At 36.6% G+C, this 18,715-nt stretch overlaps 2 protein-coding genes across 2 annotated transcripts; both read right to left on the bottom strand.

Moving 5' to 3' along the window:
* Positions 1-142: 142 nt before the first annotated feature.
* LOC144448732 (cysteine and glycine-rich protein 2-like) lies at positions 143-10,665 on the bottom strand. The gene is made up of 6 exons (XM_078139039.1): positions 10,541-10,665; positions 5,166-5,324; positions 4,416-4,590; positions 4,012-4,126; positions 3,468-3,561; positions 143-3,064 (listed from the first exon to the last, which is right to left on the bottom strand). Exons 2-6 carry the CDS (start codon positions 5,275-5,277, stop codon positions 2,988-2,990), a joined length of 573 nt encoding a protein of 190 aa, XP_077995165.1. The 5' UTR covers positions 5,278-5,324; positions 10,541-10,665; the 3' UTR covers positions 143-2,987.
* Positions 10,666-12,512: 1,847 nt separating this feature from the next.
* Positions 12,513-18,358, bottom strand: LOC144448492 (FAD-dependent oxidoreductase domain-containing protein 2-like). Its single transcript, XM_078138754.1, has 8 exons — positions 18,343-18,358; positions 17,174-17,471; positions 16,348-16,651; positions 15,534-15,873; positions 14,866-15,111; positions 14,060-14,279; positions 13,063-13,294; positions 12,513-12,701 (listed from the first exon to the last, which is right to left on the bottom strand). Exons 1-8 carry the CDS (start codon positions 18,356-18,358, stop codon positions 12,513-12,515), a joined length of 1,845 nt encoding a protein of 614 aa, XP_077994880.1.
* Between the last annotated feature and the right edge of the window lie 357 nt (positions 18,359-18,715).

Raw genomic sequence — 18,715 nt, 5'->3', positions numbered from 1 at the left:
GACGATGAAATTTGTTAGTTGTGATTGGATGACATTCATGAGCTGTGATTGGATGATGAAATTTGTTAGTTGTGATTGGATGACATTCATGAGCTGTGATTGGACGATGAAATTTGTTAGTTGTGATTGGATGACATTCATGAGCTGTGATTGGACGATGAAATTTGCTAGTTGTGGCTGGATGATGACATTCATGAGCTGTGATTGGAAGACATTTGTGAATTGTAATTGGTTGACATCCATTTAATAGCTGTGATTAGATGATGAGATTTGTGAGTTGTGATTGGGTGATAACATGTTAGTCGAGACTGGATGATGACATTTGTGAGTTGATTGGCAGACAGTTTGTAATAATTAATGATATATAACCTCATCTTATATTAAAAGTCCAGTTCTTATTGCAATGCTCTGTTCATTCCTCAGTTTCCATGCATGTGATGTACTGCATTTTCAGCCATGTGAGGGTATACTTGTAAATCGTGCACGTCTTCAAGAAAATAAAACACAATTTCATAATTCAAGTTTTAGTGATCTAAATAAGATTGCTTTCAACTAATAACTGTAAACAAACGTGAAATTACCCTTTTTTGGAGCCACAGCCATGCATCCATACAGTATCCACCAGTTGATGGTCACAACCTGCTTTTGTTGAACTCGAAGTACAATCTTGTAATTTGTAAATTTTATTTCATTCACAGATTTTGTCTGATATGTTTCTATAACTTGAAGGTACTGTGAAATACCCAGATAGATAAAATCATTATGAAATTTTACTAAGTTTGACATTATTGTAAATATGTAGAGTTTATTATGGAATGTCAAGAATGATTGGTTGACTTGAGGTCATGTGACTAATGACATCACACAACATGCTGGAGGTGGTAGGGGTATGCTGTATTATGTATTAAATACCAGCTTCAAAAATTAATAATATATTCAAACATTTCACTCTACTGTAATTGGTTAAATGTGATCATGTGACTTCTTACATCATACAAAGCAAAAGAGTTGATTGGTTAAATGCTACATGGTAAAAGCTTTCAAGTACCTAATGGTTTCCAAATGGATTCAACAACTCTACTGTATGATTGGTTCAAATGACCATGTGACTTATAACATCACACAAAATGGAGTTGTATGGTAAAAACAGACCATAATATATACTGCTTTATAATGAAACTATCTGAACTCTAGAAATATAACTGTTATTGCTGTTGATAGAAATTGCTGCGATCAGCACATCATTTTATAGAGTCTGTATAAGATATGACATGCCATGTCATGCTACCAAGCTGGTTTAGACGTCTGATACGACAACGTATCTTACAGTCTAAATTTTATGACTCATACTACTTCCAGCATAATTCAAGACCAAGACATGTGGTAGCCATGCATTTTCAGACTGTGTACCTATGGAATTCCTTACCATTGAATATATAGCAATAACCAAATCTGAACACTTTCGAGAACAAACTGAAGACACACATGTTCAAAAAAACATTTTGTGTGGATTGATCCTTATTGGTGCCATTGAATAGTAGTACTTTGGTTCTGCAGTCTGGTGCAATATAAATTATTTTTGATTGATTGATTGATTGATTGATAATGGTGGCCAACTAACTGATGGCAAGTTTATATTTGTCCACCAAATTCTATCCAACAGTGATAATGGTACTACTAGAATGTACAGTGTGCAAAGTTTGTCTACAAGTTAACAATTCTACTAGAATTATTAAATCATATATATATATATATCCCACTACTGATAACATAATACTAATTGTAATCCTTCTTTCTAGCAGTGCTTAGTGACAAAAAAGCCAAAACAGTTATAATCATAATTAATATTTTCCAGTAAAAATCCACAAAAACTAATAAATTTTAATTGCTAAATGCACTTGTCATATTATCTAGAAACTATACATGTATGCTTGTTTTCTGTAATCTCTCTCTCTCCACTGTATAGTCAAATGGCTTTCCTTAGCATGACATTCCATTCTTACCACTTACAGTGGTATAAGTTTAATGCTATTGGAGCGTTCATATAAACATCACATTTTCGCATTCTAGTGTGACTTCAAGATGGGTGGTGGAGTTCCCTGTAAAACTGAATGAAGTAACCAATTGCAATTGTATATCAGTGTGTGATGGATTACTACCGACATGCGCTGTTCAACCTTTTCCCAGCAGGAGATTTAGCTACACTTTTGGTAGAATTTGTCCATTTGACTATACATGGAGAAAGAGATCATAGAAAATATCAACAGGTGTAGTGTCTAGACTTTTTGTCATAGGGTTCATATACTGAAATTCACTTAAATTTCTCCAGTTTCCTGGAATTTTGGGGTCATTTACTGGCAATTTTTCTCAACAATAAATCTGATTTTCAAGAACCACTTTGGTAGTTCACTTCATTTAACAATCATCTTTTGACTCTTCGACAACAGAAAGTAGAATTGCCAGGCAATGCACATTTTCAAACAAGCAGTTATTCATATTTTCATAAATTTCACTTTCAGAATGTAAACAATTTTTCCAGGACTTTCCAGCACTCAATGTTTGGAAATTCCATGAAATTTAAGTAGTGTATGTACCCTGCTAGTACTACGCTTAGTCCTACATTCCTGCCCATACCGGTTTCTAATTTCTAATCAAGTTATAAACCTAATATAAAGTTTACACCACAGGGATACATATGGTTTAATCCTAGGGGATCAGGAGGCCTAGCTTATTTGCATATATTATAAGTTTTATGATCTTTAGAATACGGATGCCCTAAACTTAAAAAAAAAAATTGAAAATGTACCATATTTCTCTTCTTGATGTTTAAAAAGATTGCAGTATTACTACAATTACTAGAAGCAAACAAGAATCCTACATGTTGATCATTGTTTGCTATACTCAGTCTACAATGCCTATTTTGTCTCATCTTCTTTTGGTGTACTATCCAATCAAAAGACTGTCCTAGTCACATGATTGTCACATGTTTAATTAGCATGTGATAAGGCGCCTGCTCCTTGACCATACCCAACTCCTTTGGGACCATAATTTTTCCCATAGCAAGCTGTCAGAAAATAAGTGATAAAAATATACAAATTAGCAAAGTATTAAGAAGTGGACATGTGAAAATATGTAATAGCTGTAATAATTTCTGTACGTTAAATGTTCCGTTCATTAACCCTCAGCGTCAATTTCATGTAAAAGACAGTAGTCATGGCTGGATTAGAGTTAAAGTGCTGATTTCAAATAATATTTTAGGGAACTTCTGAGTTCATGCACAAAATCTGACAAGACGATCATGTCTTGTATACTAGGAAGGTACAAAGTTGTATTGCACATGTGCAGGAGCCTCTATCACGAGTCTTCAATATCAATGAACTGGGCAAGATGAACACCCTTGATATTGCAAATTTTTCTCTCGTGTCTATAGGTTTACGGTAAATACATCGATTGGATAAAGGACTTACCTTTACAGAAGATTTCACCTTCTTTGTCACAGACAGTTGTTGAATCCAGTCTCTTGTTACAAGTGGCACACAGAAAACAACTTTTATGCCATGCCTGTCAAAAAGTCATAACAGCCATTCAAGTCATGTAATTGTATCTTTTTATAGATAGCTTTGTCTTTGACAAAGTCCATGCCTTGAGGACCAATTTGCTTGAAAATCAAAGAAGTTCGTATCACTCGGAGCTTAATTCATGGTCCTTTTGTGAATCGTTACAGGAATTTATTTATTTATTTTTTTTATTTTCAAGGAAATTGACAATCTATACTAAAGTGTTTGATGACCATTTTCCATTCTAATATGACATCGCTTCAACCGATTTTTATGTGTGCTAGTGTCAGCAGTGTTTGGTGGCCATTTTGGATTCGAACAGGACATTTAATATTTTGATTCATTTTAACATTTATTCAACAAATTTGCATAAATGTAATGCTTGCCAGGTTGACTGCTACGAAGGGTACAGGTACATCTACACTGACATCAGTGTAAAAAAACTGTAACTCACCTCACCAGCTCCGATTATTTTCTCTGCAGCATAGACAGATTTACCACAACGTGGACACTTCTCGACAGCACCTCCAAACCGACTGGGTGCACCACCAGTACCACTACTTTTCCATCTGTAGAAATAACATAAATTAACATACATTAACATAAATGAACATGAAGTACTGCAGTCATACAAACTTCATGAAAAGTTCAGAACTTTAGACTTAAAGATCCATGTACGTGGTGGTGTCATTATGTCCTAACTAGCCTCCTCTCTCTCTGTCAACTGATGTGTGAGGGCGCCCCATCATGGCGTACCTTACAGACTACCAGAACTTGAGACAGGAAACTCTCAAAGGGAAAAAATTGGTGTCAAGTTGTTTGACTGTTGTTTTATTTTGACAATGATGTCTTACTTACGTTTGTTGTTGTTGTTGTTGGTCACCTCTTGAACTGCCATCCATACTCAGAACCCCAGCACCTCCACCATATCCATATCCTTTTGGTCCATAGTTACGACCATAGCAACTCTTACAATATATATGCATTTCACGGCTAGCTACAGTGGTTGAATCCAGGGATTTGTTGCAATCCTCTGTACATGTAATCAATAACCCCAAATAATTTAATGACACAATTTGGAAAAAAAAAGAGAAAACGTATAGCACACTGGCACTGTAGCACAACTGTGAAGTTTGGGCAACAATAGGGAACTTGCAAACCCACCATGTTGAATGCTGCATCATGGGAAATGTGGTTATAAATAATAATCAATTAGTATTGTAAACAATGTTGATACATTGTAACCACAAATAATCAATTCATATTTACCCTGATCATTGTGGGAGGTTACTTTTATCAGTAGCTCCAGATTAGGAAATTACAATAACCACAGATACATGTAATCCCACAGTCCTTTGCATCTGAGCATGCTCAGTCTGGATTGCAAGTTATATAATTTTTTGCAGGGTAGTTACTCAGTCTAAGCAAGTCGATTCATACTCACCACTGTTCTTATCTTTGCATATGAAACTTTTGTTTATAAAAATTGCCAGAAAATGATGCTTTTGACACTTGCTTTCATTTCCACAGCTAGTTACGAACAGCACTCCTAGTGGCTAAACTATGAAATCTTTTGTCTTTCCTACAATGGTCTGTACTTGTACCTACCACATGTGAAACAAAGCCTATGCCACTTCCCACCAGCTGCTATAATTTCTTCAGCTTGATACACAGTTTTTCCACATCGCCCACATGGATCACCACCACCATACCTTGGCATCTTGTTACTTTCAGTGAAGAGAACGTAAACAACAAACTACTACGATTCTGGAAAAGAAACAAAATACATGTAATAGTGTTACACTAGTTCTCTCCACACAGCCTGCAATCTCACTCAGTAATAATTTATAAATTTAGGCTAGAATCAGAATCAGAATCAGAATCTCCAAGTCATTGATGGTACTACAGTACAAACAAACAAACATAAAAATTAAATGACAACAAAAATACACTATTTGAAAAAAATTTGATAAATACTACTAAAATGTTTCACATGCAAAAAGGTAAAATATGTAAAATGACTAAAAATGACCTAAAAAGATAAGTTTTCAAACTGTTTTTAAAACACAAAACACAAATTACATTTAGAAGACCACTATACAAGAACACAAAGTACTTATGGTTACATGTATATTTATTGTCAAAAGTAGACTATGGACTATAACTGAACTGCATGGTAAAGTATTATAGATGCAGTGCTATTCAAAAAAACACTTCTATGGCAGTCAAAATTATCGTAACATATATCTACATTCTGTTGTATGACACTCAAACATTTGAACAAAAAATATGGAATTTATCCCCTGGTCATTCTAAGTCATGATAATGCATGCATGTCCATGTCACGACAACGCATTTCTATATTATTGGTTCTGTTGTGTTCAAAATACATGTATATATCGAAAACGTTTCAAATTGCCGTTACTTTGATTTTCCCCAACTTTTCTTTGATATTACTGGTACTGGTATAATTACGTTATTTCCCAATATTGATCTTAATTCAGCCGGAAAATACTCATGACTATGTATGTCACTACCCATCAAGTGACTCATAATGACATGGCCCCTTAGGTCACTCCTAATTTCCTGGGCTGAACAAAGAAAATCTTTAAGGAATTCATAATACTAAGAATTACCAGGGATATTTTATCAGTGTTTGTAACAAAATCAGACAATTATCTCAGATTACATATTGACATTTGCATTACTGTAGAAAACTTTTAGAGATGTCACTGATCTGACTACCGATCAAAGAGTGTTTGTACAGAATGCAAATTTATCTGTATAGGGTAGTTTCATTTCTCAGAACTTCCTAGTAAATTGATGTGAAAATATTTATATCACAGGCTGGTGGCAAAAAAAAAGTATAAAAATATAATGATTATTCAATACTGTTATTATTAGATACTTAAATGCAGAGTGCCATCATGGTGACTGTCATAAATCATTCAGACATACATTGTTACAGCATCTATACAGGATGCATGTGTACATCATGATAACACAGTTTAGTTATGTAAAATGTTACATATCATCTGAATGTTATATGGTACTGTGACGGTGACGTAAGGTCAGGTTATTTTTTTTTAAAATTGAAATTCAGCATTTTTTGTATTAAATGTGGGAGCTACTAGGATTGTATGGATTCTGATTCATTAGATTTTTTTTTACAGATATTGCACATCATATCATATTGACATATCTCACACTGCAATTCTTCAAATGCAAATTTTGACATGTATGCATGTACATGTATGTTGACAGCTACATACATGTGTATGCTGCACTTTCAATATAGATTGGTTATTATAATTTGGCAGTAATATCATAACTAGGCAAAGCCCATAAGCTCGCACAGGATAGATTCATTTGTGACGGGCTTGCCTCACGATGATATTGTATATAGTGCCTTCTGCGTGGAGAATGCGCATAGTATATAGAACGCACATGCGTAGTCATTGGAGAATGCGCATAGTATATAGAACGCACATGCATAGTCATTGCGCCGCAATGCATCTCTGGGTAAAACCACCAAAAACACATCACATACTATTATAGGACGTGCATGTGTACTAGTCATTGCACCACTACGTGGCCACTGCCTGAGCTATTTTGAACATTGTAGAGCTTCAAAGACCACAGATAAATGAGGGGTTGATATCTGATGAACACAGGAGGGAGACATGTAGTCCAAACCCCTTGATCCCCGACTCAATCACTACCCCACCCAATACAGCTGGATGGCATGTACAGACTAAAAACAAAATGTCGAACTGCAAATTAATGCTAACAAATTTGAACAAAATAACACATTGCACTGACACAGTATAAAGAAAGCTTGATGTATTCATTACTGGCATGGTGTCATGTTGCCAGATGTGATGATGAAAAAGCTAATCTTACTTCAGAAATAATGGACGTAAAAAGTTGTATATAAGCATATATCTTCATTGTTAAATGAATTAATATTAGTGCTCTTTTCAAGCAGTCCTGTAGCCTTGTACATATAATAAATTATTTTTGGTATGACATACAGACCTGCCAAGGCCATAGAGTTCAACTTACATTATGATTAACACATACTATACAGACTGAATAAATAAACATGCTTTAATGTATCCTCGCATACTATTACTATGTGCTCAGTAAATAGTGAATACAGTAAAAATCTGTGATTAATTTGGACAGTCCAAAGTAAATTAAAAACCCCAGAAGATACTATGTTATTCTGGACAACTGAATATTTCACAGTCTTCGTCTGCAATTATCAAATTTTACATGTACTTTTAAAATCAAGAGTGTCAGTTTTCCTTTAATGTGTTTACAGTGTGTTCATCCTCATGCAGACCAGACAGGAAAGGCATGTAAATGTAGACACCAAATTGTAATTTTTTGTGTAATTGTTAACATTTTTACCTGAAAATTTGGATAAGTATTTATCTTATGTGATTATTTCTATGAAGCTGTACTAAAATAAAATTGAAAGAATTTAAAAGTTACAGAAAAACAAGAAATATGTTCACCTATTTTAGGCGGGAAAGTCACATGTGACAAGTGTACAATAATACAAGATTTTTTGTAAATGTTTCTATTTCTAAACCATGATTTTGATATAATTTCATTAAGGAAAACTTTAATAGTGGCACATGCCTAAAATTAATACCACATGTCTAAAATTTACCAAAAATTTATATTTTCTGTAAGTTTTATCACTTTTGAATTGAGCTTTTGATATAATGTCATTGTTAGAGATAATTACTAAGATACAAGTCCAAAATCGAGTAGAAATACAACAAAAATTTACACAAAAACAAGAATTTGTGTTGAATTAATTTTGACAGGAAAGGCTTTGTACAGAAGGAATTACACAGTTACATATTAAATTACCTCGCAGTCCTGATATATGGGGTTAAGCTATAAACAAGACATAAAAATAATGTTATATACATCTGATTCTATGTAGCCTTCACCTAATAAATACTGTACAGAATGATGTATAGGCAAATAAAATTTGATATGGTATATATTTCATTTAACTATGTCTGGAATGTCTTGTATGGAAAACACATTCCGTCATGAAGTGTTAGTAATCATCAACAAGTGTTCATAAGTCAGCTCGCCCGTTTACTCATTGGATCCGTGTCTCTGCTTCACTCTTTCATTATCTAGCCTGTCTACTCAAAGGATCCATGACTCCGCTTCCCTAACATCAAGTGATGGAGACAGGTTATAAGTAGGGTTCCATTGTCTATGTCACTGGACTGTGACTATGCTACTCCTTGATATTGACAAGTGTAAACAGAAACACAGTGCCAGTGATATAGACAGACTATATTTATGTGGAAAGGTAGGATGGCTTTACAACCATATTGACTATACTCTACAATTAAAAGGTAAACATTTCATTATAATATGAGGCCATATAAAATAAAAAATTAGCTTCCCATAATTCAACCCAATATTTTTTTATCTGCTGATCCCCTAGCCCTACCTAGTTTTTTTTTTTAAACTTCTGAGTACTGAGCTTCTGATTTGTGCCTGTCAACCTCTCCTAACCCATCTACTAATTACTTTCTGACCCCATCCCCAATGCCCCACACCTTTCACCTGTACTGTAAACCCTTCCCTACCTGATTTTTATAAGCTGACCAACTACCCTTCTTTTTACCAACTCACCTTCTCTAACCCTCCCCAACCTATTTTTTACTTTTCTACGTTGTTTCATCTGTTAACCCTCCCCTAAATTATCTTTGATGAGTTGACTCCCTACCTTTCTTAATGATTAGCAATTGATCTCCCCTAACCCCCTACCCACCACCCATCACCCACCTACATTTCATCTGCTACCCCACTCCCATACACTAAATTACTTTTACCTGTAACCCCTGTTGACCCGTAACCCTCCATGGTCTTACGAGTTGACTCCTTATCCTTACTGACAATGTAGTTCTTACCTGCTTACCAAATCTTTCAGACATTTTTAAAAAAGAAAATTGAAAAGGTAGACAAAAATAATACATATTTATATAATTATTAAATACTTTGTAATTATTATATAGTTTGCATATCAGTCAATTACAGTGTAATACGACAAAATGTCAACAGTTCTCAAGCCTTTGAAATATACCCTTATTTTGAAAGGTGAAACATATGGGAAACACATATTTTATTTCATGTGGCCTGGTCACTCTGCCATAGAAAAGCCATAATGATTTGGTGTGACAACAATAATAAAACACACCATATAATGTTATTACAATGTAAATTGACTGTAATTCGATCATCCCTTCAACCTTTTCTCTGTTAATGTCACAGCTCCTCTAGAAAGTTCTGTATAAACAAACACATAAAGTGGTTGTCAAAATTGTGGACATATTAATTACTATTAATCACCTCGTCCCTCAATTAAGAGTGTAATTTTCATTCCCTGAATACCATCTCATTAACGTGTAATTTTGATAAACTGCTTCCAAAGTCCAAATCATTGTTGCAAAAGCTCAAGTTAATCACAGCGCGTTTACATATAAAAGGGTATTAACTGGGGCTACTATGGTCGGAATGTGGATATAGCTCGACCTATAACATGAACAAGGGGCATTCACTAGAACATTCGAACACGGAGGTAAATAGTAATAATATACGGTTAACAGCGCAGCGTAGCGTACGTATGATAGTTTCCCAACACTTAATCTCGTTGCTATGTGGTGCTACAACCATGGGCCGCTGGTTGAACTCACACGTCCATTCGTGAGATGAACAGACATGATTTGGTAATTAATGACGTTGTCCCTTTAGTCACGTCAAGGCCACATCTTTTAAAAGAGACACGCCCTCTCCCTAAGTCGCCCTGGCCTTCCAATCCGTACATGTACCTGACGCAACCTGGTCACGGACTCACGGACAGATTACCTCAGACGGTTACACAACCTTGGACGATCACATGAATTTAAATACTGTATAGCATAATTCTAACATTCACTTACCAGTTGAATGCGACGTTGGAGGAGTTGTGATTTGATAACAACTCGTAAATTATACACAAAGTTAGTGCTCACGTTCAGCGAATGCAGAACTGTTCTAATGAATGAACCTCGAAGCAGAACTTTTGCACACGGCACGTATTACTTTTTTTGACACAACATGGTAGAGGAACGACGTCATCGAATATACGAGTCGAGTATTCAAAGCAACGGAACTTGTGACACTGAAAGTCTGTGTGGGTAGCCAGCCTCGTTGCTTACAAATGAAATACACAAAACACACAGTGCAATGCAATATTCTGAACCGATGTAAAAGTTTCAAACTGCTGTATTCCTGCACCGTGGCGATGATATCTATTGCGTTTTTTTACTTCACAATGTACGTTGATGAGCAAAGCTAGTTTTATATTAGTTTTGGATTTTTAATTTATAAATATAACTTTTCAACTGTATATTTATAATTGTAATCATGTGTACATAATACATGATATATTTGAGTCATATTGAGTACCTTGCTGTGAATTTTCTGTATATAAATATGTGAGGGGACAGGCCATTCATTCCACCAACAATCACCGCATTCCGAAGTTTGTATGAAAATTATTTTAGAGTTACTAGTCACGACTATTATACTCGAGTTTGCTGATATCAAAATCTATATCCAATGCATGTCATGGCAGCTCAGATCGAACCCAGGTCAATTTCCTGGTTCTTTTTTGGGGGAATAACATCCATGTCAACATAAATTGTGTTAACTCTTTATATCGTTTCAAACAAACCTGTAAACAACATCTACTGGTGCAGTATAACTGATCAACTGTATATTTTTTAAAAATTTTAATTGTGTTTACATAATAAATTATATTTTTTGAGTCATATTGAGTACCTTGCTGTGAATTTATGTATATAAATATGTGAGGGATCAGGCCCAGACTAGCTGTAAGCTATTTCCTGACTCCCCGTTTTTGGGGTAAATAAACTGATCATATTCATTCATTCATTCATCCATTCATCCATCCATCCATTCATTCATCCATCCATCCATTCATTCATTCATCCATTCATCCATTCATTCATTCATCCATCCATTCATTCATCCATCCAGCCATCCATCCATCCATCCATCCATTCATTCATTCATCCATCCATTCATTCATCCATTCATTCATCCATCCATCCATCCATTCATTCATCCATCCATCCATCCATCTATTCATTCATTCATCCATCCATTCATTCATCCATCCAGCCATCCATTCATCCATCCATCCATTCATTCATTCATTCATTCATTCAATTTATCATACTTCACAGTAACAACCATAACTCACAAAAATAACAACACTATATACTATAACAATTAGATGTTTTATTCTATTGAAATACGTATTTGAATGACACACAGGTGTGTTTGCTCTTAAAGTTAAATTAGGTTTCAATCATCCTACACATCCATTGTTTTCATTCTAAGAAGAAAAAAAAGACATTCGACCACGTGATGGTCACGTGATCGTTTCATGTTCGGTTATGATTGTTATGATTTTGTCGATTCGAGTTTTTTCGATATAATGTTCCGCAGGACTCTGCCTTTGTGAACTGATCATTATCCTGAGTTCAAAATGTAAATAGTGATCAATGCTGAGATTCTAAATGCTAAAAGTGATGAAACATTTTGTATTTTCTCAAGAAAGTCATTTATTACAATGTCCTGATCTGTCGTCTGCCTAAATTTGATAAATCGTCAGAAATTGTCTGTTACTTCCAATTGATGCTCGTACTACGGTACGGTACACTGTGATATTAGGACACACACGAAGCAGAGCACATATCCGACGCACCAGCCATATATTTGTTCTGCCGACATTCAGGCAGTCCTGGGTCACATGACTGAATTCGATGTCAAAGTTTAAAGTCAGGTGATAAAATCCATGGGCAAAAATGATGTCAGGAGTCAAAGTTCAGAGGTTTTGTTGCATTACATGTCGGCAATGTCGACTTGGTCATATTTTACTACACCCAAACTGCATTCGTATTTCTTGTTCATTTTAGCCATTTCGGACTTTCTTTCGGCTTCGATTTCTTCCTGGCTCCATGGACGATAAACCTTTGGCCACATTTCGGGTGTAAAGAGCTGTTCGTAGAATCCACCCTTGCCAATGTTGGACTATAAATGAATAAAAGAATAACCGAAATCAAACATAAGACACTACATCGGATTTTTTTACGCCTAGCTCACACACTCCAATAGCAGGTAAACGTCTACTTTTTCATTTTCTCCGTTCATGTTTTGAAAAGTGAAATAAAACCATGGTTTTCATTGTCCCCGCTGCACTCTAAATTTTTGTGTTTCTGTGAAGATATGTTATCCTAAATGTGGTACATGTCTCACATTGACAGACAGACATACAGACACTGACAGACAGACAGACAGACAGACACAGACAGACAGAGACAGACAGACAGACAGACAGACAAGACAGACAGGCAGGCAGGCAGACAAACAAAGGCAGAATGAGCATACGTACGTGTTTATAGAAGAGGTTTTTGAGTTTGTTGACGTAACGTTCTGGGTTAGTGTCTCCTTCAAAGTTTCTGGTATCTGCACGGACTACCAGGGAACCTCCGATGTAGAGATCGTCGACGAGTTTGCCTTCTTGGAATACTCTGAAGACACCTTGTGGGAAAGGTGAACATTTACAGTTGGTAACATTGGCATCGCCAGGAGTGAAGAACTCGGTAGCTCTCACTTCTGGATATCTATAGGAGAGAATTCAAAACGTAAGTATTATATATATCGTTTAGTTAGGACGCATATGGACAATAATTGTCCAACCCAGGACTCAAATTGTACTTTCTGCTCAAGACAAGTGTTGATGCCTATGCCATTGATGCATGTACATGTTTTAAAAAAGCCAGGAAAAGAAATTCCAAGTGTTTTGCTCTATACATGGATCCTGTACAGACAAGTTAACTGCTTATTGCAGCAAACTCCCCCACAACAATTAATCTGCAACTTTGACGTGACAGTGCGCGACATGATGTAATTTTACAGTCTACCGTACCGCAACAAAAGCACAACTCGGCTATTTTCCTAATACTTAAATATTGTTAGTGTATTACTGACAAAATCAATGATATAATCCTATCTTAGTTAGTCTTTTTATAGATTTCTCACACTGCCTAATGTAATTGTTACTCAGACATGGACCCGTAATGGCACAACGACCTTCATCCTTGTACAGTCTGTCGCAGCCTATATAAGCGCATAGGATTAAAATATTCAAATTACAACCTCTGACCTATCACTTCCCGAATTACAGAAGCGGATCCATAGTGACTGGTACACAATCGCGGTTCAAATCTTGCCGTTGAGAAACAATATTAAGCTATCATGGTTACGCTTGAACCGGCAACTTGCAGATTCCAAGCTGGTCATTCTAATCGTTCGACTATGGTGACTCAACCCACTTTTAATTGACTTGTACGTTGTGTCAAAGACGCAAAGACGAGTTGAATACTTACTTTGAGATGGTGTCTTCAATGGTGACCACGACAGCCAGTTTTGCTTTCTTGAACCATTCCTGTGTTTTTACCCATTCCTGGGGAAGTTCTTTTATGTATCTTACTCTGCCGGCAACACCATCATCGGTTACTTTAGCATCTTTCGGCACATCAATAAGCATGATATCACACAAGAAACCCTGGCCGAGCTGGTAGAGTGATGACACAACGCTGATACGTTCTAATGTGTGAAAAAGAAGTTATCATTAGTTTATGATTATTACACAAACTTTACATTTTGGAAGGTACAGCTGAAACGCAATTTTGCGAAGTTGTTGAAATTAGTACAAAAATGACACACTGATGGCATTTAAGAGATGGGTGTTTGTTGTACTATACTGGCATTTTAGCGATTTCATTCAATGAGGAAAAATATTTCTTAATCTAAATATTGGAATGTGATATTATATTATCGATTGGCAAAAAACAGAAAGGAATCTTAGTATATGTGCACATACTCACACTCACTTTCACTTTGCCGCTTTGAGTCTGTCTGTCTGTCTGTCTGTCTGTCTGTCTGTCTGTCTGTCTGTCTGTCTGTCTGTATGTATGTATGTATGTATGTATGTATGTATGTTCGTCTCCCCCCCATATCTCTCTCTCTCTCTCTCTCTCTCTCTCTCTCTCTCTCTCTCTCTCTCCCTCTCTCTCTCTCTCTCTCTCTCTCTCTCTCTCTCTCTCTCTCTCTCTCTCTCTCTCTCTCTCTCTCTCTCTCTCTCTCTCCCCCTTCAAATCGAGAGACACAAGAGAAAACCATTTCTACTTACTTATAACCCAATTACAAACTTCATCTTGCTTAATAGGACTGAACTCTATAGCTGGAAATGGTATAGAATTATACGTAAAACGCAGCATGTTGGTGAGTGATTTTACGTTGTAACGGAATCCATGGATAAAACCAGATGCGGACCTACGGTCACGTGCCTGCATGGCTGTACCGATGAAATAGAGATCTTGTACAGTACTCTGCCAATGTTCATCAAGGACCGGGTACTTGCCTTCAGTATGAGTGTCTGCAAATAACAAACACACAAAACAAATGTCCATTTATATGTTTGCACTATTTAGACTTTCTTCCCCATAATTTGTCTTTCATGATTGTACCAAAGAAAATACAAGTGACTTAAGGGGCCTTGTCGTTTTGAGTCGAAGACAATGGGTGGCAAAGCACTTGGGTCACTATTATTTTCCAGATGTATAAAGATAAATATTGAGGAATAATATCAGTACGTAGCAAGCATAGCAATTTTAATGCAATTTTGTTGTTGAGTATTTGAGTTTGTACGTTTCGATTTCGAGTATCACAGCAGCATGAGAACGGAAGAAGTAGAACCACTAAGAGAATGATGTACATTGACCAACGTATAAATCCCATATTTTTTGGTCGAGCATATTCTTTTTGTCAATAGAAGGACTCCCTCTATAGTTAACTTACCTGGTTTACACGTGTCATCGAAAAGAGCACGGTTGAGGAACTTCCAGCCGGTGCAGCTAATAATTTTGTCGTAACCCTTGGTAATGAAACGTCCAGTGCCTGGTGGATTCCAGTTGGGGAGGTGCATATCATATTCAATGGAGAATTTACCGTCTTCCTTCCATACTCTGGTGGCTTCACACTTGCGCAAGGCATGGAGAGACTTGAGATGGTACATGTCTAGGATATTGTTGTTGACTGCACGGAGATGACCAACGAAATGGGTGTCCCATGCAAATTTTACGGCATGTCTATTGAACATGTGAATAATACCAGCTGATCCGGCCAAGTAGTCGGCAGTCTGCGGGAAAACAGAGTGAGTGACACTTGTAATGGACAGATCAATAGGCAGGGGAATTCCGTAATGAAACACTCGACGGGTAAAACAAATCGTGCACAGCACACATGTCTAGACTAAGAGGATCGTCGCTGAGGGCGCTCTTGTTGCCTATGATTTAAAGGTTTGGATGTGCATAATGTCGAATCTGTCGGTGTACCCCTTTTCCTAAATTGCTGAAAACTGAATTTGCTATAACCGTCTTGCAAGAAATCTTATCCGAGAAACAAATATGGAAAACAAAGTCAAACATTATGGGACCAAAAGAATAATTTAAACGCTGTTTTTGGCTTCAAATATTTAAAAAAAATCGGAAAAGTTACAATTTGCGACCCAGTATTACCTCAGACCACAATTGACCACTATAGTAGTGTGAAGTATTACTCAAAAACTATGATCTGATGCACAACACTGAACAAAAAAGACAGGGAAGCTCACCTCGAACGCACTGTTACCACCACCTAAGATGCACACTTTCTTGTTTTTGTACTCTTCCAGGTTTAATGTGTGGTCTTGGTATGAATCAATGAGTTCAACCCCTTCAATCTGTGGGTCATGTGGCAGAGTTGGACCAGTGCCAACCATGAGGACACGGCACGTAAATTTGTTTCCCCTTTCGTCGGTTATGGTGAACCTGGACTTGGATTTGCCGTCATCCATGACGTCATCACGGTGTATGTTAATGATATTGGTATTGTACCTGATGTTGGATGGGTATTTTTTGCAGAAATCTTCAAGATATCTAGATACAGAAAAAAAGTCACTTAATTACTATTTTGACATTGTAATATACTAAAACACAGACAACTTCAAGTAAAAATGACTTGTCTGTGACTAAAAGTACCAAGTAAGGAGTATGTTTCTATGAGCAACCACCACAACCACCACCATCACAACCAGGAACCTCACTCGTCGACATCATCTTTGTCGTCATCATCATCATCATCACCACCACCACCACCACCACCACCACCACCACCATCACCACCACAACCACCGGGAACCTCACTCGTCAACATCATCTTTGTTGTCACCACCACCACCACCACCACCACCACAACAACAACAACAACAACAACAACAACAACAACAACAACATAACAACTTGTATAACATCGTCATCTTCATACATACAAACAACAACAAACAAAACAGACAGACAAACAAACAAACACTGTCATTAGCACAGCCACAATCAGAAGCACATGCTGGTAATTCCATAATCTAAAGCTGATCTAAAATGACAATCCACTGAAAAACTTACTTGACCAAAAGGCCTGCGTCAGGAAAGAGTTCTTCGGAATAATCCGTAAAGAGTAGTGGATTTTCTTCCTCATCGTTGACCAGAGAGTTCCAATCATGACGGAGATTGAACTCACGCTCTGGAAACACGTTGTACTTCTTATTGATGGAGATCAGGGTACGATGACGGGGATATTTACGGTAAAATGAGCCTGGTCCGTCAGCTCTCTCCACGACCATGTAATCCATCTTGTACTTTTCCATGCAGTATGCCATCTGAACACCGGCAGGACCGGCGCCGATGATCATGTACTCAAAGTCTATGGAGATAAAATATTCAATGTTGATTTAATTATGTTAAATTTTCAATTTGTAAGGTCTTCCTGGGCTTGAAAAAATGTAAAATTTATTTATTGTAAGTGAACGTGTTCGATGTTTGTTATCAATGATAAAACACTCCTCGATTTTTTAAGTACTCTTTCATGTTTAATTAATTAAAATAAAATATGTATTGTACAATAATATAGATCTATTCACATTACGTTAATGATTCCACCCATTCCGAATCAGTGTTGTTAATCACCGTTCTCTTGAATAAAACCAAGCAAGAGAGTTTTAAAAAAGGGAAACCCCACCCCATCCCCTACTATTTCTTGTCGACCTATGAACTTTGTACATTTTGGAGAAGTTTACATTTACATTCATGTACCATAGTGCCATGGTTTTTGTGCTACCCTAATTTGCATACTAGATCATCAAATAGGGTCTGTCAGAATGATGGCTTTGTGAGAGCACGCCCCCAGGCGACCAATTGGACGACGTTGGCTTAGAAGTGACAGTGGACTCGGTCTATTGACGCTAGAGGCGCTCCATACTCCGTATACGTAAGGCGAAACGTAGCGTACTGCTAGTCTCAGACCACCATAAAGACTATAGTGGTCTGAGCTCTAGTGTAGCGACAGTTGACTTTGAAATTTATTACCAAAAAAACCCCCCAGTAATTATAGCGCCAATCGTCAATTTAAAATTGTATAAATACGTATACGTTTACGGGTACCCCACCACTATATGCTTTAAGGCTTGCCAATAAGGCAAGTCACCGCATATATGCAACTTCAGTCCTATTATGACACGTCTGTAACCACGTTCATCCTCGTTCAAGGATTATTATCATTATGTAAATTTACTTACCTGTTTTTGTCGTCATGTTTGATTACTAGTAGTTGGATTATAAGTCACACCTATAGACAAAACCACAAAAATAAATCAAACAGTGAAAAATAACCCCACAAAGTCTATAACAGCGACATATCGTCTTTATCCTAGTAGTATATTTTACATTGTTCACATCTTCACATTCAATTTACCTAGGACTAAGGTGTACCGTCATCCTCAGACCACTTGCACCACTATAGTTGCACAAAGAGGTCTGTGGTACTTCGACCCGTCTTTATAAGTTCTCAAATAGGGAGAACACACAATTTGACAATTAATTTAAGCACATGTAGTCCTTCGCAAAAATAAAGTGGTGCATTTTAAGAACTATCAGTTACGTCCATGGAGG

The sequence above is a fragment of the Glandiceps talaboti genome, chromosome 17, assembly GCF_964340395.1.
Source record: "Glandiceps talaboti chromosome 17, keGlaTala1.1, whole genome shotgun sequence".
Lineage (NCBI taxonomy): Eukaryota > Metazoa > Hemichordata > Enteropneusta > Spengelidae > Glandiceps > Glandiceps talaboti.
Note: the sequence above shows the minus strand (reverse complement) of the source record. Positions and strands in the feature narration are given on the sequence as shown.

Excerpts from the sequence above, each read along its gene's own strand:
- LOC144448492 (XM_078138754.1), bottom strand. Across the intron at positions 14,280-14,865 it reads AGTTTGTAATTGGGTTATAA|AACGTATCAGCGTTGTGTCA; the intron begins GTAAGTAGAAAT and ends TTCACACATTAG. Across the intron at positions 13,295-14,059 it reads ATTGAAGACACCATCTCAAA|ATATCCAGAAGTGAGAGCTA; the intron begins GTAAGTATTCAA and ends TCTCTCCTATAG.
- LOC144448732 (XM_078139039.1), bottom strand. The coding sequence starts at position 5,277 with ATGCCAAGGTATGGTGGTGGTGATCCATGTGGGCGATGTGGAAAAACT. Across the intron at positions 4,591-5,165 it reads TAGGCTTTGTTTCACATGTG|AGGATTGCAACAAATCCCTG; the intron begins GTAGGTACAAGT and ends TTACATGTACAG. Across the intron at positions 3,065-3,467 it reads AGGTGAAATCTTCTGTAAAG|CTTGCTATGGGAAAAATTAT; the intron begins GTAAGTCCTTTA and ends ATTTTCTGACAG.